At 51.3% G+C, this 17053-nt stretch overlaps 1 protein-coding gene across 2 annotated transcripts in view; it reads right to left on the bottom strand.

The window, feature by feature from the left end:
* Positions 1-4390: 4390 nt before the first annotated feature.
* Positions 4391-17053, bottom strand: part of PLXNB1 (plexin B1) — an 82091-nt gene continuing 69428 nt past the window's right edge. For both annotated transcript variants that reach the window (XM_055709353.1, XM_055709354.1), the window contains 14 exons: positions 16701-16918; positions 16323-16501; positions 15519-15585; positions 14786-14932; positions 14119-14296; positions 13152-13255; positions 12409-12493; positions 11504-11670; positions 10336-10496; positions 9944-10091; positions 9169-9233; positions 9003-9078; positions 8540-8614; positions 4391-7989 (listed from right to left, as the gene is read on the bottom strand). In XM_055709353.1, coding sequence (XP_055565328.1) covers positions 7885-7989; positions 8540-8614; positions 9003-9078; positions 9169-9233; positions 9944-10091; positions 10336-10496; positions 11504-11670; positions 12409-12493; positions 13152-13255; positions 14119-14296; positions 14786-14932; positions 15519-15585; positions 16323-16501; positions 16701-16918 — 1775 coding nt within the window. In that variant the 3' untranslated portion in view covers positions 4391-7884. The remainder of the gene's footprint in view (positions 7990-8539; positions 8615-9002; positions 9079-9168; positions 9234-9943; positions 10092-10335; positions 10497-11503; positions 11671-12408; positions 12494-13151; positions 13256-14118; positions 14297-14785; positions 14933-15518; positions 15586-16322; positions 16502-16700; positions 16919-17053) is intronic.

Raw genomic sequence — 17053 nt, 5'->3', positions numbered from 1 at the left:
TACTTCTGCTGCATGCTGTGCACACTGATGCCCTTTCCTACCCCCGCTGTCCCTTCACCCCCCTCCTTCCCATCCTCTTCATCAGCCCCTGGAGCGGGCTGTTACAAATGTTTCTGGCACTTCACAGGGGCAGGGATTATTTTAAGAGTGCAGAAGAGGAAAGCTGGCAGGCTGGGGCCAGGCAGGGATCCTGGCGGTGTGCAGCCAGGGCCAGGTGGGTGTCTCAGGTTTCCCTGTGCCCAGTGTGGATTTGCAGGGGCTTAGCAGGGACTGTGGGATCCTCTCCTACGAGGAAAGCACCCACTCCCCATCCCCGTCCCAGCTGAGGAGGGCACATCTCTGGGCTTTTGCTGGCAGAAGGAGCATCACGCTCCAGATGGGCATGAAGCAGGACCTGCATTTAGACACTGCAACACTGCAGATCTGCCTGCAGCCCAGCTCCAGGGCCGGGGCACAGGTTTGTCCCTGACTGTCCTGTGATACCCTAGCAAGAGGCTGTGACGGAGGGGGAGGCTGTTCCTGGGGTTTGTTACTATGACAGCCCAAGGCACAAACACTGAGACACTGCAGATAGACTGATGCAACTGCTGTCCCCCCACCTCGCAGCACCCGTGTAGAATTGGCTTCAGCACCAGTCACCTGAAATTGCAGCCCAGAACCTGTGTTGCTAATGGAAATATAGGTGTAAACTGCCATAGCTGGGGTATTCCCAGTCCAGCCTGCCGTAACTTGGCAATGCCACTTGCTGTACGGCTGAAGCTTCAGGCTAACACACATTGCCAGAGCTTGAGACAGGTGATAATAATCCCAGCAGACCATTAGCACGGGTAGAAATACTGACCTTCAAATCCTTCAAATCAGGTCACTAAAGCTAAGAGCTCGTCTGTACTGGAGGATTTTCAGAAATAGTTCCTGTGGGATGGAGGTGGTGGGAGCGGTGGGAGCCACATGACAGGGAGTTGTTCTGGGACACCAGTGTCTTCCAGGTGCTGAGGCAGAGGCACAACTTCCTCAAAAAGCCTGAAGTTTCCACCTGCTGATGCTCCTCTCCCCGCGCAGCAGCCAGGGATGCAGCCTGCCTTGGGGCACTCGGCAAGCTCCCGGCACGGTTCCAGCTAAGGGTCAGACTGGGCTTGAGACTAACCCTGGCAGGGACAACCCAAACTGCCAGAGCCAACACTGCTCTGTTCACCCTCCGCTTCCATATGTTTTTACATCTCTAGCCATGGCATTTTTACACCTCTAACCCTTCAGAACCAGTCTCTTTTAGGCATAAACCTCCAGGAAGCTGCATGTCTGTACAGCCACTCTTTTACTAACATCTCAGCTGTGAAACACAGGTGATATCAACATTTTCCTTATTTGTGCGCAGACTGAGCGTACCAGTAACCTCACCAGTTCCTGCACCACCAGAATCTACCGCGCCCTCTTCACTCACACTGTCAGGACAGCAGGGGCTGATCCGCGAGTCCGGCAACAGCCTGGAAGATTTTATTATGTCGCCCACCATTTGCCTGCCAAAGGAAAGCTCAAGAGTGTGTGCAGATGGCAGTTCAATGGCACCTTCCCTAGTTGGATTGTTACGGTAATAGGAGACTTTTGGTGGGAAAGTAGTTCCCAAAGACAGACTCAGTGTAAAATGCACCCCAGCACAAGGGCTGACGGAGCTTTTGGGCAGCTCACCGGGCCCTGATGTCCCTTCTGCTGCCGAGGCAAGGCAAGTCCACCCAGTGGCATGCAAGGTTACCTCCATCCACCCTAGCTAGATGGACGCACTGGCAAAGGATGAGGAGCGTTGCTATGCAACTTGCTACAGGTGAGCGAAACATACTTTTCTAAGTTTTGTGATAAAGGACAATCAGTGCTTTAAAGTCCTTCATCGCTTCATGTCTTTACATTAAAAGCAACTGTTAATTTGCTTTTGTCATTCAAAGCTACATTGTACAGACCTACTGGCTTGCTGCAGGCATGGGCCAGGTCAGAGAACTTCAGCCCAAAAACATACTGGTCCTGCCTGGTCTGCGGGAGCCACAGGCAGGGAGCAGAACTTCGCCTCCAGCCTGGACAACTCCACCTGCCCTGCACGGAATGGCACAAGGAGCTGCCTGCCACCAGTCACGCCACCAGCGCCTGGTCCTCTGGAGTCACAGAGCTCACCAGAGCAACACACCTTCATCTTCTGCACAAACACAGACCTGCCAAGCCCTCGCTGAGCGCGGCATCCCTGTAAACTGCACCATACAGTGTAAAGCAGCCCATCAGGGTCTCCAAGCCCCGGGGGCCCTGCGCAGACTTACCGTGCAGCAGCTCACAGGCAGGGCACTCCGCTCCGGCATCTGGCTCATTCCGGAGCTCCCTAAAGCCAGATCCCAGCTGGTCCTGCTCTCCTTTCAGTCTGCGCTGCCCAGGAGGGGTGTCCTTGAGCAGACCAAACTCTTCTGCATTGCTGGATGGACGTGGTGAGGAGCGGGGCAGGGTATCGGATCACAGCACCGCTTCTGGGAACAACCTCGGCTTCGGGGGAGCAGGAGACCTAGAACAGCTGCGGTGGGTTCATTTTACTGCTGGCCTCTCCCTGCCTTCCCTGGCAGCAGGTCTGTCAGCCTGCTATGGCTCTAGTCTCCACAGCAACTATTTATAGAGGGAAATTCACAGGTCCACTGAGATGGAAACGGAGAAATCCTTCCCCTCTGGCTCCTCCGTCCCCAGAACGGGGCTGCCTGGCACTTCCCACCGCTCCCAGCAGCCTGTCGGCAGGACCAGCCTGGGAGAGGGGCCAGGCTCCCCAAGCCCACCCATGTGCCGTGCCACCCAACCCGAGGCACGCCAGCCTCCCCCAGCAGTGCCTGCAGGCAGCCGAGCAGCACCGCGGCGCGGTGCTGGGGACCAGCGCCCACCTGCCCCCGCCGCCCTTCCGCGGGGAGCAGCCGGGGCCGCAGCGCCTTCCCCGCCGCGATGGGACCCCAGCACCCACGCGGCACTGATGAGCAAACGGCCACACAGTACAAATCACATTATTATTATTATTATTATTATTATTAAACACCGCCCCCCCCCCCCCCCCCCCCCCCGCACTGGGGCCCCGCTGCGGCGCAGCTCAGGTTTCCGCACCGACTGCGGAGCCCGAGCCGCAGCCCCGCCGCAAAGGGTTAACCCCGCAGCAGCTCCCGGAGCAAGGCCGGGGGCTCCCGCAGCGCTCCTCCCCTCGCCGGTGCCCCCCTCCTCTCACCTGCCGCCCCCGCACTAAAAATAACCGGGGGAGGGGAGCAGCGGCTGCGCCACCGGGGGCTGAGCCAGCGCCGGCAGCGCCCGGGGCACCGGGACCCGCGGGAGCCGGGGCAGCGGCACCCGGGGCGGGGAGCTGGGAGAAGCCAACGGTACCCAGAACTCAGCCAGTAAAACAAAAAGGAAAGACAGGACAGACGGGCCAGGAGCCAGCTTTATGTCTGGGAAGAGCCGTGCAATTATTGTAAGAATTATTTTGCCAATTTCGGAACCCCGCTTCCTGCCTGACGCGGGTGGCCAACAGCGAGCACCAGGGACCAGCACAAACTGCACCTTAAGGAACCCCCTCCCCGCTTACCCCCGGTGGAACCCCGCGACCAGAGCCCCCCCTCGCAGCCCCCCGCCAGCAGGGATGGTGTTCCAGCTCCGGCAGCAGAAGTGCCACCAAGAAGGCGGCACCAGTGGAAGGTGGCACAAGGTTATCTCAAAAATACCTCACAGACTAGGGAGGGGGCAGGAGGGAAAAGGGCCCCTGCTCTTGGCACAACTCCCAGCTCCTGCTGCTCGAGTTTCCAGTTAGGAGGGAAAAAACGGGGAATAGACTCTAGGCAATTGCATCACTGCGCAACAGAAGCACGACACGCAGGTTGTATATTAAAATTTATTGAATTATTGTGTAAGAATTCTCTTTATTAAAATCATTTGGACTCTAAACTGATTATTTACAGACAAAACCTTTTATATCACCAATAGATTCCTACATCTCGGAACAGTATCTACAAACAGTTATTACACTATGTAACAAAATTCAGATTTTTTTCAAGCTTTTTATATTAATTATTAATTCCAATTTGACAAAGACAGTACCTCGGGTGCTCTGAGCAGAACTTAAGGTGTGGCAGGGCATAAATGCAGGTCAGGCCATACCGTAACAGACAGAGAGACACCAAGTCACAAAGTTGGGAGAGGGCAGAGTCACCAGGACAGGACCAGGAGAAAGACTATTATAGAGCAAACACACTGGGTGTTCTAGAAACCAAAAGAATCATCCCAACAAGAAAGGCACCAAAAAAGCAGCATCTCGCTGCCACTGGGGCATACCTTGAAAAAGAAATGGCATTCCACTGAGGCAGTAGCATCCAAGAACCCTCTATTTTAATTTAAAAAAAAAAATCAGCTATAATTTCTATCAAAAAAAAAAAAAGCTTCCAGGTACAGTCTAGTTTGCCACCAGACAGATGAAAGCAATTGCTCTCACATCTACATCCCAGGGATGCCAACTACTCTTAGTCATGCCAACAGGAGACTTTCAGATACACTAACGGATATTTGTCTTAATACTGATCAGTTCTCGGCGTTTCATCCAGACCATGGTGGAAGCAAGTTCCTTCCTCTGACCACAGTACTAAGTAAATTTTAATGCCTGCTATTCAAGAACATCCCCTTTCTGCGAATACGATTAAAGCAGCGACGTCCCCTCGCTCCACTTGTGGTCTTGCAGAAGGGGAATGGTCAGCGCACTCTCAGCCAGTGCCCACAGAACTTTCTACCTGTAAGAAAACAGGAATATACAGAGAGGATTCTCCATCCTTAAGAAGGAACGTCCATCTCCAGAGTGTTTGATAAGCTGGTCATGGAATCAGGCAGAGACTAGAAGAAACTTGGAAGGATCGTGAGGAATAAATAAATAAGTCTTCCCTGCAACAGGGATTTTCATAATGAAACCTGTTTTGTGCAAATTTTTAAATGCAACAGAACCCTGTTGTAGTAACAGATTTTTGCCACAGGAGAGGGGCATGGACGGAGGGGAGAGGGGCCATGCCTAAACACCCAAGATGATTCCAGCGAGGGGCCTTTAGCGTGTGTCGCAGGGGAGCGGGATGCCGGTATCTAGAACACCAAGGACAGACAGATGGGAAGAGACGGGCACTACCAGCTTTCCACCCTCACTGCACCTGCACAGGGCAGTGCCTCCTGCCCAGCCATGCAAGGACAAGATGAAGATGTTAAACAAGTCAATCACCTATGTTTAGCTCTATTTTGAAGTCTTGATTATTGCTCCAATAAAAGCAGACTTTCAGAGATACACTCGGAGAAAGCAGATCACATCCAACACCCAGGAGCACGACCGAGAAGCAAAGAGGACGTGGAGCCCACCTACCCCACAGCCTCGGTCAGCCACACGGGCACAGGCTGCGCTCTCAGCACAGACACCTGGACTCTTGTCACTACGACTCCAGGAGAGCCACCAAGTCCTCCTCCCTTTGCCAATGGGTGCCGGATTCAGAATTAAGCCCCCAGCCACCCTGTTACAGGAAAGTACAGAGATAATTCTGCAAAAATAGGGACAGACATTAACAGTCTGCAGAGCCGTAAATCCAGCCGAGAGCCTGTGGCTTCTGGCAGGCACTCAGTGAGTTGGAGAGGCCACAACTACACCTCGCTGCCTGGGGCACAAACTCCATCCGTCAATGCACAAGGGAACAACGCTACTCTGCCACTGCACCTGCACCTGCCTCAGACCAAGGAATCACCTCCTGCAGTTCCTAAGGGAATGGGCTTTACTAATTGCACTGTATCTGCTTTTTCCCCCTTTCCATCTGTCAGTCATTTCCTCCACCCAGCTATTTTTGGGCTGATTTAATCAGATTTGGTTGAGACAGAGGCTTCAGAGATGCTAAACCCCTGTAAGTTTTGTGGAAATGGGTGGTCAGGCAGGAGCGAGACCCAAACTGGTGCCCACCTGGGGGAAGAGAGGCAAACTGTCCCCCGTCTTCTCCCCGGCAGCAACCAGCCAGTTCACCTGCTGCTCTGTACAGCAGGACAGGAGCAGGGGGTGGCACTGAGATGCTGGCCATACTCTGGGCACACAGAGTACCTGGGCATATTGCTGAGAGAGGGTCACAGGAGAGAGCTGGCTTCGTAGGAGGAGAGACCAGCATTAGCTCATTGTCACATTGCTCAGAGAACAGTTTAGCAACTGTGCACGGCTCGCACAAAGCCACAGGGCTGAATCGATAGGCCTGGAATTACTGCTATATGCAATCTAAAGAAAGGCAGGGACACGATCCTGCCCTGTTTTAGCTCTGGTCACTCCTGGCTCACGTGATCACATCCTCAGGGAAGTGACAGAGGAGTCAGACCTGTCTACCTGTCCCAGGCACGCAGGACATCAGCGTGGAATTAGCAGCAGGGGGTAAGAACAAGTAGGGTATCCTTATAAATAGGAATTTGCTCCCAGAAGGACAGAGCGCTCTGTTCACAAAGCCCAGGAGCTGAGGAGGGAGCAGCGAGGACCTGCCTAGGGACAGCTGGCAGCTAACTGTGCTTGTGCCCACTCCAGCCTCTCCTTCCTCACACGAATCACCCATTTGCAGGACATCTGACGCTCCTGGAGAACAGCGCACTTGTGCTTCACGGCTTCCTTGAGTTCACAGCTCACCAAATAACCCTTCTATGTGCCACAAGAGGAGAGTCTGGGAAATGAAACTGAGTAGGGTGTAAGCAAGCCTAATGGAAGAGCACACAGCTAAGCCCTGAAGTGAGCTGCGGGGAAAAGCAAACTGTTGTTACAACAACAGAGACATCTACGAGTTATCCCTGCAGACAAAGCAGTGGAGAAAACTTTGCTCCAGTGCTGACAGACGTTTGTCAGTAGAAGTGCACAGAGATACTTCTCCAAGAAAAGCTTTGTCTCAAAGCCACAAAATTAAAACATTCTCCTTTAGCATTTAAATACATTAACTTTCTGAGGGTATTTACAAGTCCAGTTCAGAGCAGCAGAACAGCTAGACACCGGAGGAAGGGGAAGTGGCACAAGGCAGTTGTGCTTTTTCAAAGAGCAGGGCAACTCCTGACCACAAGGAACCAGGAAGATGGATCCTGAGCTGGGTCAGCGGCGACTGAGACGAGCCAGGCAGTGACTCTCACATGCTGAATTTGTCCTGAGGGAAAAGGTGAGGGGGTGCTGTCCATTTCCAGTAGGCCCCTGGGCAAGCGCGCACGCTGGTGAGCACATTACATCCAAGCAGGTGTCGCGCACAAGCTCTCAGAGACTAGAACACTGGGGAGCAAGAGACTTTCACCATCAGACACTCTCCTTTCTACATCCAACATCCAGAACCAGTGGGGACATTGCTGCAAGGAAGTTTCTCAGGTGGGATACTGCAGGAGCGCTCACTAGCCGGGGACAGAAGCTGGCACAGCTGTCAGTGTGGGGAAAGCTTCCCATGTCCCTGCTGAAGTGAGCAGCTGCAGGGGGACTCCCAGCGTTGGCAAGGGCATCTGTGCAAGGCCAAAGACTCCACAAACACGGTGCTTGGTGCTGTCACCTGGCTCTTCAACAGCATCGTTTGGAAACTTGGCACATTCACGTAACACCTGTAGGAAGGAGCTGTGTGGTCCCCCTGACAGTCTGCTAGAGGAAAACCAAAGTTTGGGTTTTTTTGTTTTGTTTTGCTTTTAAAAAGAAAAAAACTGTAAAAAAATATTCTCTGAGATGCAAGGACGCTTGTACTTTGTACTGCCTCGGACATCTCTGTTCATGTCACCCGCGGGTTCCTTGGAAAGTCTGGTTCCAATGGCAGCAGGACACCCTGTGTATAGCTAGGACGAGCACTGTCCCTGTTCAGCCAGGGGAGAGCAGTCTGTCTGCACCTGTCACAAATCCGTGACTTTATTCTCCACAGCTGCTGCAATCTGTTGTAGTCTATATCCGAGCTGCATCTTCTGTGCCGTTGGGTCTTCTTCCAAGGCAGTAATGATCTACAACGAGACAGAGCTCACTGGCAGCCTTTCTCCTGCACACAACACTGCCAGCCAGCTCAACTCCATGCACGGGGGGGGAGCCCCAGGCTGGAATCCAGCACGCTCAAGACTAGAGCGGCTATGCAGTAATTCATCTCAAATTAACCACCAAGTAAGTATTCTAGATTCATCCTAATAACTTACAAGCTCCGTAGCGCAGAATGAATGCTAAACTTCTCACCTGAAAATGATCTCTTTAGTAAATGAATCTGAACTGCATTTCATTTCTGAGTATTTGGATATCAGCGTCAAAAAAAAACAAAAAAAGAAAAAAGTGTACACGAAATCCCAACAACCTTCAAGTTAGAGATAAATCCTTTTTTGCGACTTCCTCCCTCCCTCCGATAAGGATAAAGCAAACATATGACATGGAAGTTACACATGCCAATGAAACAATACACAGCGTTGTAATAGTCTAGCTGCTCTTGATTACTAATTCTTGGAGGTTTATTGATTGGATGGTAAAAGGAGAAGGGCATGTGTTTCTAGCAGGTATGAACACACTCACCTGGTCATAGTACTTATTGATGTATTTGTACAATTCATGTAGAGCCACCAGGGAATTGAGGTCACCTGAGTAATTCTGAACATAAGAGAGGGAGTTAGACAAAACTGTGAGACACCTAACAATTGTTCTTCTAAATTCTGCATCCTCTCAACTCATTAGGAAATGTGCCTGTTGCACAAAGCAACCAGTTAGTTCCTAGCAGGGTTGGGGGCGGGGGATATAATAAATAAATAAAGTCACACAATCCTTGCCCTGAAACATTGACTACACTTTTCAGTGCTAGCTGGGCAGACCCTCACCCTCCTTGTTGTGCCACCAAAGCAGAGCAGCACTGGGAACGGGCAGCGTGTTTGAGCCAAAGTGCACACTCAGCTGGAGTATCTCGTCTTTGCATTACTAACTTTCTCTTAGATGCACAGGTGAGGGGCCAAGGTGACTTCTGAAATAATTTTTTTTTACTTACCCGTGATAGCTCAGCCAGGGCAGAGTTCATCTCCTGGTCACTGGCAGAGATGGTCTGACGAATGTCCGCATAATACCTACACCACGGTACACAGGCAATTAGCGTAATGTTCCTCCTACCCTCCTTGTTACTGCTTAAACTATGACTCCTCACATTCATTGCTTACCTTTCCACCATCTGCTTGTAGCGAGGAATGTCCCGGGCATAAAGCAGCTTATTGATCGGAGAATCCTTGAACATCCAAAACCAGAACTGATTACAAAAAGCTCCTTCATCATGCTGTGGACTAACCTTAGCAGGTAACATCATCACCGCTATTTTCTGTCTTTCACTCAGGATCGGGAATTTTGTCCTCGCATGGAGAGACACTTCAGACACCAGGCTCCCCTTCTAATAACGCAGTCTGAGGAGCCACGAGGTGTGTTGCTGAAGGGACCTCTTGGGATCCCTAGTCCAGCCTTCCACTTGGAGCTGGGTGATCACCAGTATGAGATCACATTGGCTTATAACTTTGCATAGCCGATTCCCCAAATCCTCCAGAGATCCACCCATCCTGTCTCTGGTGACCTGTACAGGGCTGTTCCACCCTCGGCACGGGGCTAGTAGTGGTGGTAGGTTTTCCTAATGGGCAACCTGAATCTCCCAAGATGCATCCTGTGACTTACACTGCCTGCCACAGCCAGCTAGTGTTTACACTCTGTCACGTAGCTGTAAGCTGTAAATAAAGAGCATGCAACAACTTCTATATGCTAAACAAAATCAGCTCCTCTCTCCTTTCTTCCCAGGAGTCCCCATCACTCTCCTGTGCTCCAGTGGCACATGGGAGCAAGGACAGGCCACATCTGCTGTCCCAGTGGTGCTACATACACCTTATTGCCTCCCTGGGGCAGCGCTGCTCAACCACCCGTGCCAACCATGCTCCCCTCTCCCTCTGTACTTACCCGCCCTAACTTATGGTCAGCTATCGTACAGGAGTCCATGAAGGTCTGCGCGATGACCAGGAGCACAGCATCTACGTTATCTGATGTCTGCACATCAAAAACAAACTGGGGATTCTTGATGATGTTGATCCAGAACCGCAGGGGTAGGCTGCAGAGAAGACGGAAACGCAAGAGAGTATCAGCAAAGGTAGCAGCTATGGCGTTGAGATATGGTGCACATTACTCCACCTCTCAGTTTGCCCTCCCAGCAAAACCAGCTTTTCACACCAGGCTTTGCTGCCTTGCACTCCTGTTTTGCTCCTCCTCAGCAGAGGAAGGTGCTATCGCTTTGCCGGTGATCAGCTCTAGACAGCTTAGCAGTGCCTCCTCTGGGGTCCACGGGAACACCGTACCTGTTTGTCTTCCAGATATGGATGGTCTCAGGGTCTGCGATCCCATAGTGTATCGCCTGCTCATCCAACAGGTCAAAGAAGTATTTGACTGCCAGAGGGACAGGGCGGTTGGTACTGAGGATCACCTGGAACAGGTCATCCACGAACTTCTGCAGAGTGCCCTGCAGAGAACCAAGCAGAACAGTCAGCCCAGGCCTCACGCAGATGACAGGTTACCCTCTTCTGCTCAGCAACCTCCCCTCACTGGTCCAAAGCTACCTCTCCTCCACTACAGGGAACAGCAGCAAAGGAGAAAGGTGCCAGCAGTTTCTGGGACAGAGGCCAGGGAGAAACTCACAAACAAAGCAAAATGCAGAGGAGAGTCAGATGTACTCAGAACCGCTGCAGGTAAAGGGGATTGCTGCAGGGGAGAGAGCTTGCCATGTGATGGAATGGCACTGAACCGCAGAGAGGGCCTAGCGGAGGAGGACTGCTGGCTGCCAGCAGTGGGATTCAGCTGCAGAGGAACAAGGCGAAGGGGTTTGTTCAGCAGCAAAAGGAAGTTCAGTAGATGTGGGAAGAACACAGGCACTGCCTGGCAAAGCGCCTGGGCTGTCTCTTGAGGAACAGTACTAATGCAAGCAGAGCACTGCTGGGGAACCTGGATGCCAAAAGCTGATTCCTTCTTGAGAACCGAGCAGAGTGACAAGTTCCTTTGTCTATTTTTTAACAATGATACGGGAATAAAGCAAAAAGGAGAATGTGAGCAGGTGCTATGCGTGATTTATGACTGCAGCCGAATCTGTACATGACTGGTGGGTACTATTACATCATCTTGCTGCAGCAGGTAATAGATCAGTTCTATCTTCTTGGCCCTGGGTGGGGTGAAAGGGGAGAAGACACGGCAGCCCATGGACACCGCTGCGAAGCTTTTTTCTGTGGGACACGAAGACAAGCATGGGGTGGACACAAGGATAAAACTATTTCTCATTCTCCTAGAGGCTCTGCAAAACTTAACCCATTAGTAGGAGAAGAAGTTTTGGCACTGCAGTGCCAGAGGGGAAACAACCAGCACGTGCATCAATCCAGGCAAAGGGGCTCTTCATCTTCATATGCATCCCCGCAATCTGCTGGGGGATATGAAGGAAGGTAAGGTCCCAAGCACAACATAATCTGTGCTTCTTCTCACCTTCATTGAGAGCAGACGTGTCAGATAGATCTCCGGGATTGCCTTGGCTCGCTCCCGATCTCTTAAGCTCCCACGCCTATGCTTGGGAAGTTCTGGCTCTTCTGTTGGTTTTACCAGGTGCCAAAGTTTGATCCCACCTTCATCTGCATCCTCCAGCATCGGCGTTTCTAAAACAAGTGATTGTTTAGAAATGAGTGTCAGTTCTCTCACAGCAGAGCTTGGCCAGGTGAGCCCCAAGGAAGCGCGATTTCACAGTATGACAGAAACACAAATGGGAAGTAACCTCTGGAGACCTCTATCCAGCTTTTTGCACAGAGTACAACTGTTGCCCACGCTACAGCACGTTGCCTTTGTCCACTCAAAACCTTCAAGATCTTGGAAACTTCCCCAAACAGAGATCCCCCACCACCCCAGCGATCTGCTCCGGGGCTGCGCCACCATTTTGCTGAAGAAGTTCTTTTCCACAACCAATCTGACCCTGTTAAGCTGCAGCCTGTGGCTATTGTCCCTCATGCCACAGGATCATCCGTGGAGCTGTTTGCTGTGTCAGGCAATAAGGTAACTGCCTGGCGCTGTGTCCCATCGCCCCCTCGGGCCATGCTCAGCACCTGAGGATATTAAGATTCCTACAAGTGGCAGACTGCACTCAGTCCCTAGAGAGTCAGAACTAGAGAACTGTGATTATCTGCATTTTCATGCCCAGCCTGGCTTTCCTCTGCTCTTATACTCTACCCTTTCTCTCATCTCACCTGCCCAAACCTGCAGTTCCCTGACAATCCTACCGGGGTCCAAATCATATATTAGCCTTCTAGAACAGCACAAAGCTGGGGCTATGGCAAGAAACTTGTGCCACTAACTGGCAAGTGCTGTAATATCATTCCACAAGAACAGGACATCAAACTTACTCTCTCCTGGGATGTAATCCTGATTCTCCCTATGGATGTGCTTGGTCAGGCGTGGGACCAGCGCTACTGTTGCTCCATCGGGCACCTGCACATAAGCAAAAAAATCAACATTCAAAACAAATGGCATGTTTCTCCTCAGCACAACAGGCAAGTGCCTGCAGACCAAACCAGACTATATCATTACTAGAAACAGGGACAGAGATAAGGATTTTAGGGCACCATCACTGTCTTTCCTAATGGTGGGAGAATCTTGTTTGTAACAATTAAAAAACCTGATGTGCAAAGTATGATGAAGATAATATTCAGGGACTGAGGTCATTCACATCTACAACACACTGCAGCAAGGTATGACATATTGGTGCAAGATATGACACGTCGGTGTGAGGTAGTTAAAACACCTTCTTTCCATTCCTAGAAGCTACTTTGCAGATCACGGCGCCACCATCTACTAACTGATTTGGATGGGAACATCCTCAGATCCAGCAGCATTGCCTTCATTGCAACAGCCATCAGATGTGAACTTGTACGTCTCCCTCCAAGCCCTACACCTGCCCACATCTCAGGTACAGGTAAAGGATGGGGCCAGGCTTGTTGAAGTTGGAGTCCAGGCCACAGCACTGACGTAACTTGAATATGCTGCTGCAAGAAAGCTCCAACCTTTTGGCAGCGATCCACCAGGAGCAGAGTGTACCGGTGTGTAGAAGACAGAGGAGGGACAAGGCAATGGTGGACTGAGTTCTGACCTTGTAATGCTGAAGAGTGTTCAGGCGTTTCCAAGTTCCTTGAACGACAGATGTCACATCCTCATCGGACAGTATCAGATGACCTGCCAGCCCTGATCTCCACTCTACAACCATTAAAACACAGAAAACAAAGATAAACTGTTAATTTGAGGCATCTTTGACATCTGCTGTGCTTCAACCTGGTTGACCTTGTTAAACACCCACTGATCCTCGTCAACGTTTACCCATGCTACTTCATGGACAGCATAACCTGAGCAGGTGCCTGTAACAATGCCGAGTCCTGCAGTCACAGGGCAGTCTGAGCACAGCGACAGACAGCCTCATGGCCTCCCAGTTTCCACTTGTCAAGTTCCTACAGATTCATCACATTGTGATTCAAACCACAAAAACGCACCTACAGTCCTCGTTAGTTACTATTCCCCCAGTACCTGCTCATCTATAAATTTCACCGCTATTCAGCAGCAGCCAAAGAAGGAAGGAGATGGAAAACTGAGTGGTTTCCTTCACAACGTAAGTCCTACCTTTATTAAACACTGTGGGCAAAATCTTCCCTGACATACATTATTGAGATGCTGCCACTGACTTCACTGGCAGGAAGAGCCAGTCTATGGCTATAGCATCTCTGTGCCACACTCAAATTTCCTCCCCTCCTACACATTTTTCATGCTTTTTTTCCCCTGCAGTCCCCTTGCCCAAGCCATTGCCATGGTCTAAGTCTGGCAAAGAACACCATGAAATGGAAGGGGCTGGACCCAACTGCTTTTTTCCCACCCCTGCCTCTTGCTGTAAACCTCCTTCCTGCATCGTGCCCTGTTGTGTCCAGCCAGAGCGCAAGATCTTTGGTCAGTGACTCTGCATGCTCAGCAGAGCACGACAAGCATCGTGCCTGCCAGGGTGCTGTGCACAGATTGCAACGACCACTCTTCCACTTCCTCACTGGGTTTTGGCACCAAGGAGTTCTGCTCACCGAGGTCCAGGGTGTCTGGGTCTGGTCGGTGACAGTACGGTGTCCCTTTATAGATCTGATCTAGGATTTTCTCCTTCACCTGTGTTATGGTGTCACAGTCTAGCACTTTTGCAGAAATCCCTTGGGAGTCCTCTGCCCCTCCTGCAGCAACTCCTGCTTGGGTCAAAGCATTTAAGGTCTGGGGAAGAAAAGAAAAGGTCACAGCTACTCAGCTGGTAAGATTTCATCTGACACATTTACACCTTTGATGGTCAGCATTAAGGCAAGTTAACAGCTAGTCCTTTCACTGGAAGAGTTTCAGAAAAGAAAACATCACAGATGTTAAACACCCTGTTCTCAGTCTTTTGTCAAGAGCTAGAAGCCAGTTCAAAGGCGTTGGGGAGGGGTTTAAACGCGCCATCAGTAATTTCATCCCCTTATTTCTAGACACATAGCACAGCACATACACCAGGTGTATACTGTAGCACATACTTGTGGGAAGGTTCCTATCAGCCTAGGGCAAAAGTGCCTGATTTAGCAGAGCTCTTGCTCATCTGTGGAGTTGTGCTGCTGGGATAAACCTGGCTCCCAGGAGACAGTGGCAGGATGCTGCACTTCTGCCTCAATAATGGGAGCAGAGACATTCAGCCCTGTCGCACCCAGAGGGAACAAAACCCGTGGTTCTTACCAGAGTACGGTACTCCAGGTCCTCTCTCAAAAGGCGGTTGTCATTCAGGGTATATTTGGCTTTCCCTGTCACCCAGTCGACCGGCCCTTTGTCCACCTGGTGCTTGATTCCTCGAAACAGCATGTAAAGGGGCTCCCCAACAGAATCCTGGCACAGGAAGGAAAGAGTTTCACCTGAGGGAAATTCAGCTCGCTCCTCCCAGCCGAGCCCAACAGCTTGGAAACAGGGACACCCAAGCAAAGGAGAAGCAGGACCGAGGATACAGCAGCTGAGCCACAGCAGGCAAAGACAGAGCCTCTGCCGACGGCTCCTTTTCCAGGCATGGGGAAAGCGCGTGGGCCAACTACCATGTGGATGCACAAGACCAAGGCACTGCTCTGCCTCCATGTCACTGATCTGGGAGACTATCCTTGCCAACCCCACCCCCCCCCGCAGGAAAGGAATTGGATCAGAATCTGTCCTCCCCACTCACAGACCAGCCTATGGCCAGCGTGTCTCAAGAAAAAGGAGCTACACCGAACCCTCCATGATCCGGCAAGACATCCTGGAAACGATGAGTGCTATGAATGCTGATTTAAGCATCCCTGTTCCCAGTGAACAGCCCGGTTCTCATTCCTCACCCTGAAATACAGGATGACTGGCACTATTTCACCTAGGAGCGAGACACAGAGCAAAGCTGTGCCTGTTTCCCCTTGTTTGGCCTCTCCATATCACAAAGGGACAAAGAGCTCACCCTCACAAATGCGTACAGGCAGATGGACATCCAGTTGGTTAACAGCTTCTCTACCACAGTTTCTGTCCTGAAAGAGAGCATGAGGCTGGTCACAGGAATACAGTGCAGAGTAGGGAGGGATCTGGAGATAAAGGTCACTCCCCTTGAGAAGAAAGCACACTAAATGATGATACAGGCTCAAAGCAGAGGGAAATGAAAAAAGGACTTTAGAGACCAGTGAGGTTAATGCTTTTGGTACTACTTCTGTGAGGCACTTTTCAGCCTGAAGGAGGCACCAAATTACAGAAATGGAGAGACAAGCAAGCAGGGGACAGAGGAAAGCCTCTGGCAGGCCTCAAACAAGGGAGTTTGTTCAGACCAGGAGGATGGACCAGACAGGAGGCTAATGGGAATCCAAACGCAGGAGATATTTCAGTTTAGCTTCCAAACATGGCACAACTGCGAGCCCAGAGACCTCTAAACAGCAAAGCATGATTAGCAGACTTGGCAGAGCCATAGCACCTGAACACAAGGAGAGAGTTAATGCACAGCAGCTTCAAAAGAAGAGGAATTTGAGGTAGGCAACTCCAGCTTCCTCCCCTTTTCACACCTTTCCTGCTATATTCCCTACCAGCTGGGGACTGGAGAGAGGGCTGTCGTTACTGCTTCCTCCCATTTGATGCATGCTGTCTGGATACACACTGGTCTTAAAATTGCAGCCCATGCCATGATGCTATCCTACTCACAGGAACTTCAGAGCTTGCCAGCTGGGCAGAAAGGCTCTGTCCCCTCAGGCAGCTAGCAGTGGGACCATAGCTGGCTCACCTCCGCAGCATCAGCTTGGGGTTCTTGGCCACATACTGCTCCACAAGGTCATTCAGGAGTGTTTTGAGGATGTCGGTGAAGTACTCCAGCTTCCCATGCAGTGACACAGTGAGCAATGATGCCACGTAAGCCCGATCTCTTGGAGAGAAAGTGCGCTGGATTTCCAGAGTGTGGATGAACTGGTGGGGAGAGAGATAAGCCAGTGTGTGAATCTGCTGAAAACAAGTCACAGCTACTGGCCCTTGGAAGTAGTGGCGCCGCAGGGAGCTTATTCAGGAGTGAACTTTAACAGACACTGCCCAATTCCTGCCACCAGCTGCCAGTGACATGGCCCTGACCCCACAGCAGGCTGCAGGCAGGGAGAGGAACGTAAGTTACCTTGGTGAGGAAGAGCTTGCTGTTGAGCAGGTTGGAGAGCTGGACCAATCCCTGCTCCACAGTTTGGCGCCGGCACTCAGGGATGTCCAGGTCCCTTTGCAGCGGTGACTCACGGTGGCCCGGGAAGAAAATGCGTTCTGCATAGGACTTGTAGTCCAAGAAGGGGATTCCTGTGCCCACAAGGTCACTTGTGAGGTCCATCATCTCAGTCATCAGGTCTGAGGGAAAGGAAACACCCATGAGGTTGAGTACATGATCACACAACTGACGGTGCAGAGCACGAGATGATGCAGGAGCCAGGGCCAGCAGGATGGGACAGAGACGACGGATGTTTCCTGTCAGGAAGAGTCACA

The sequence above is a fragment of the Falco cherrug genome, chromosome 4 (genome assembly GCF_023634085.1).
Source record: "Falco cherrug isolate bFalChe1 chromosome 4, bFalChe1.pri, whole genome shotgun sequence".
Classification (NCBI taxonomy): domain Eukaryota; kingdom Metazoa; phylum Chordata; class Aves; order Falconiformes; family Falconidae; genus Falco; species Falco cherrug.
The sequence above is the reverse complement of the archived record's forward strand: the minus strand, read 5'-3'. Positions and strand labels throughout refer to the sequence as shown.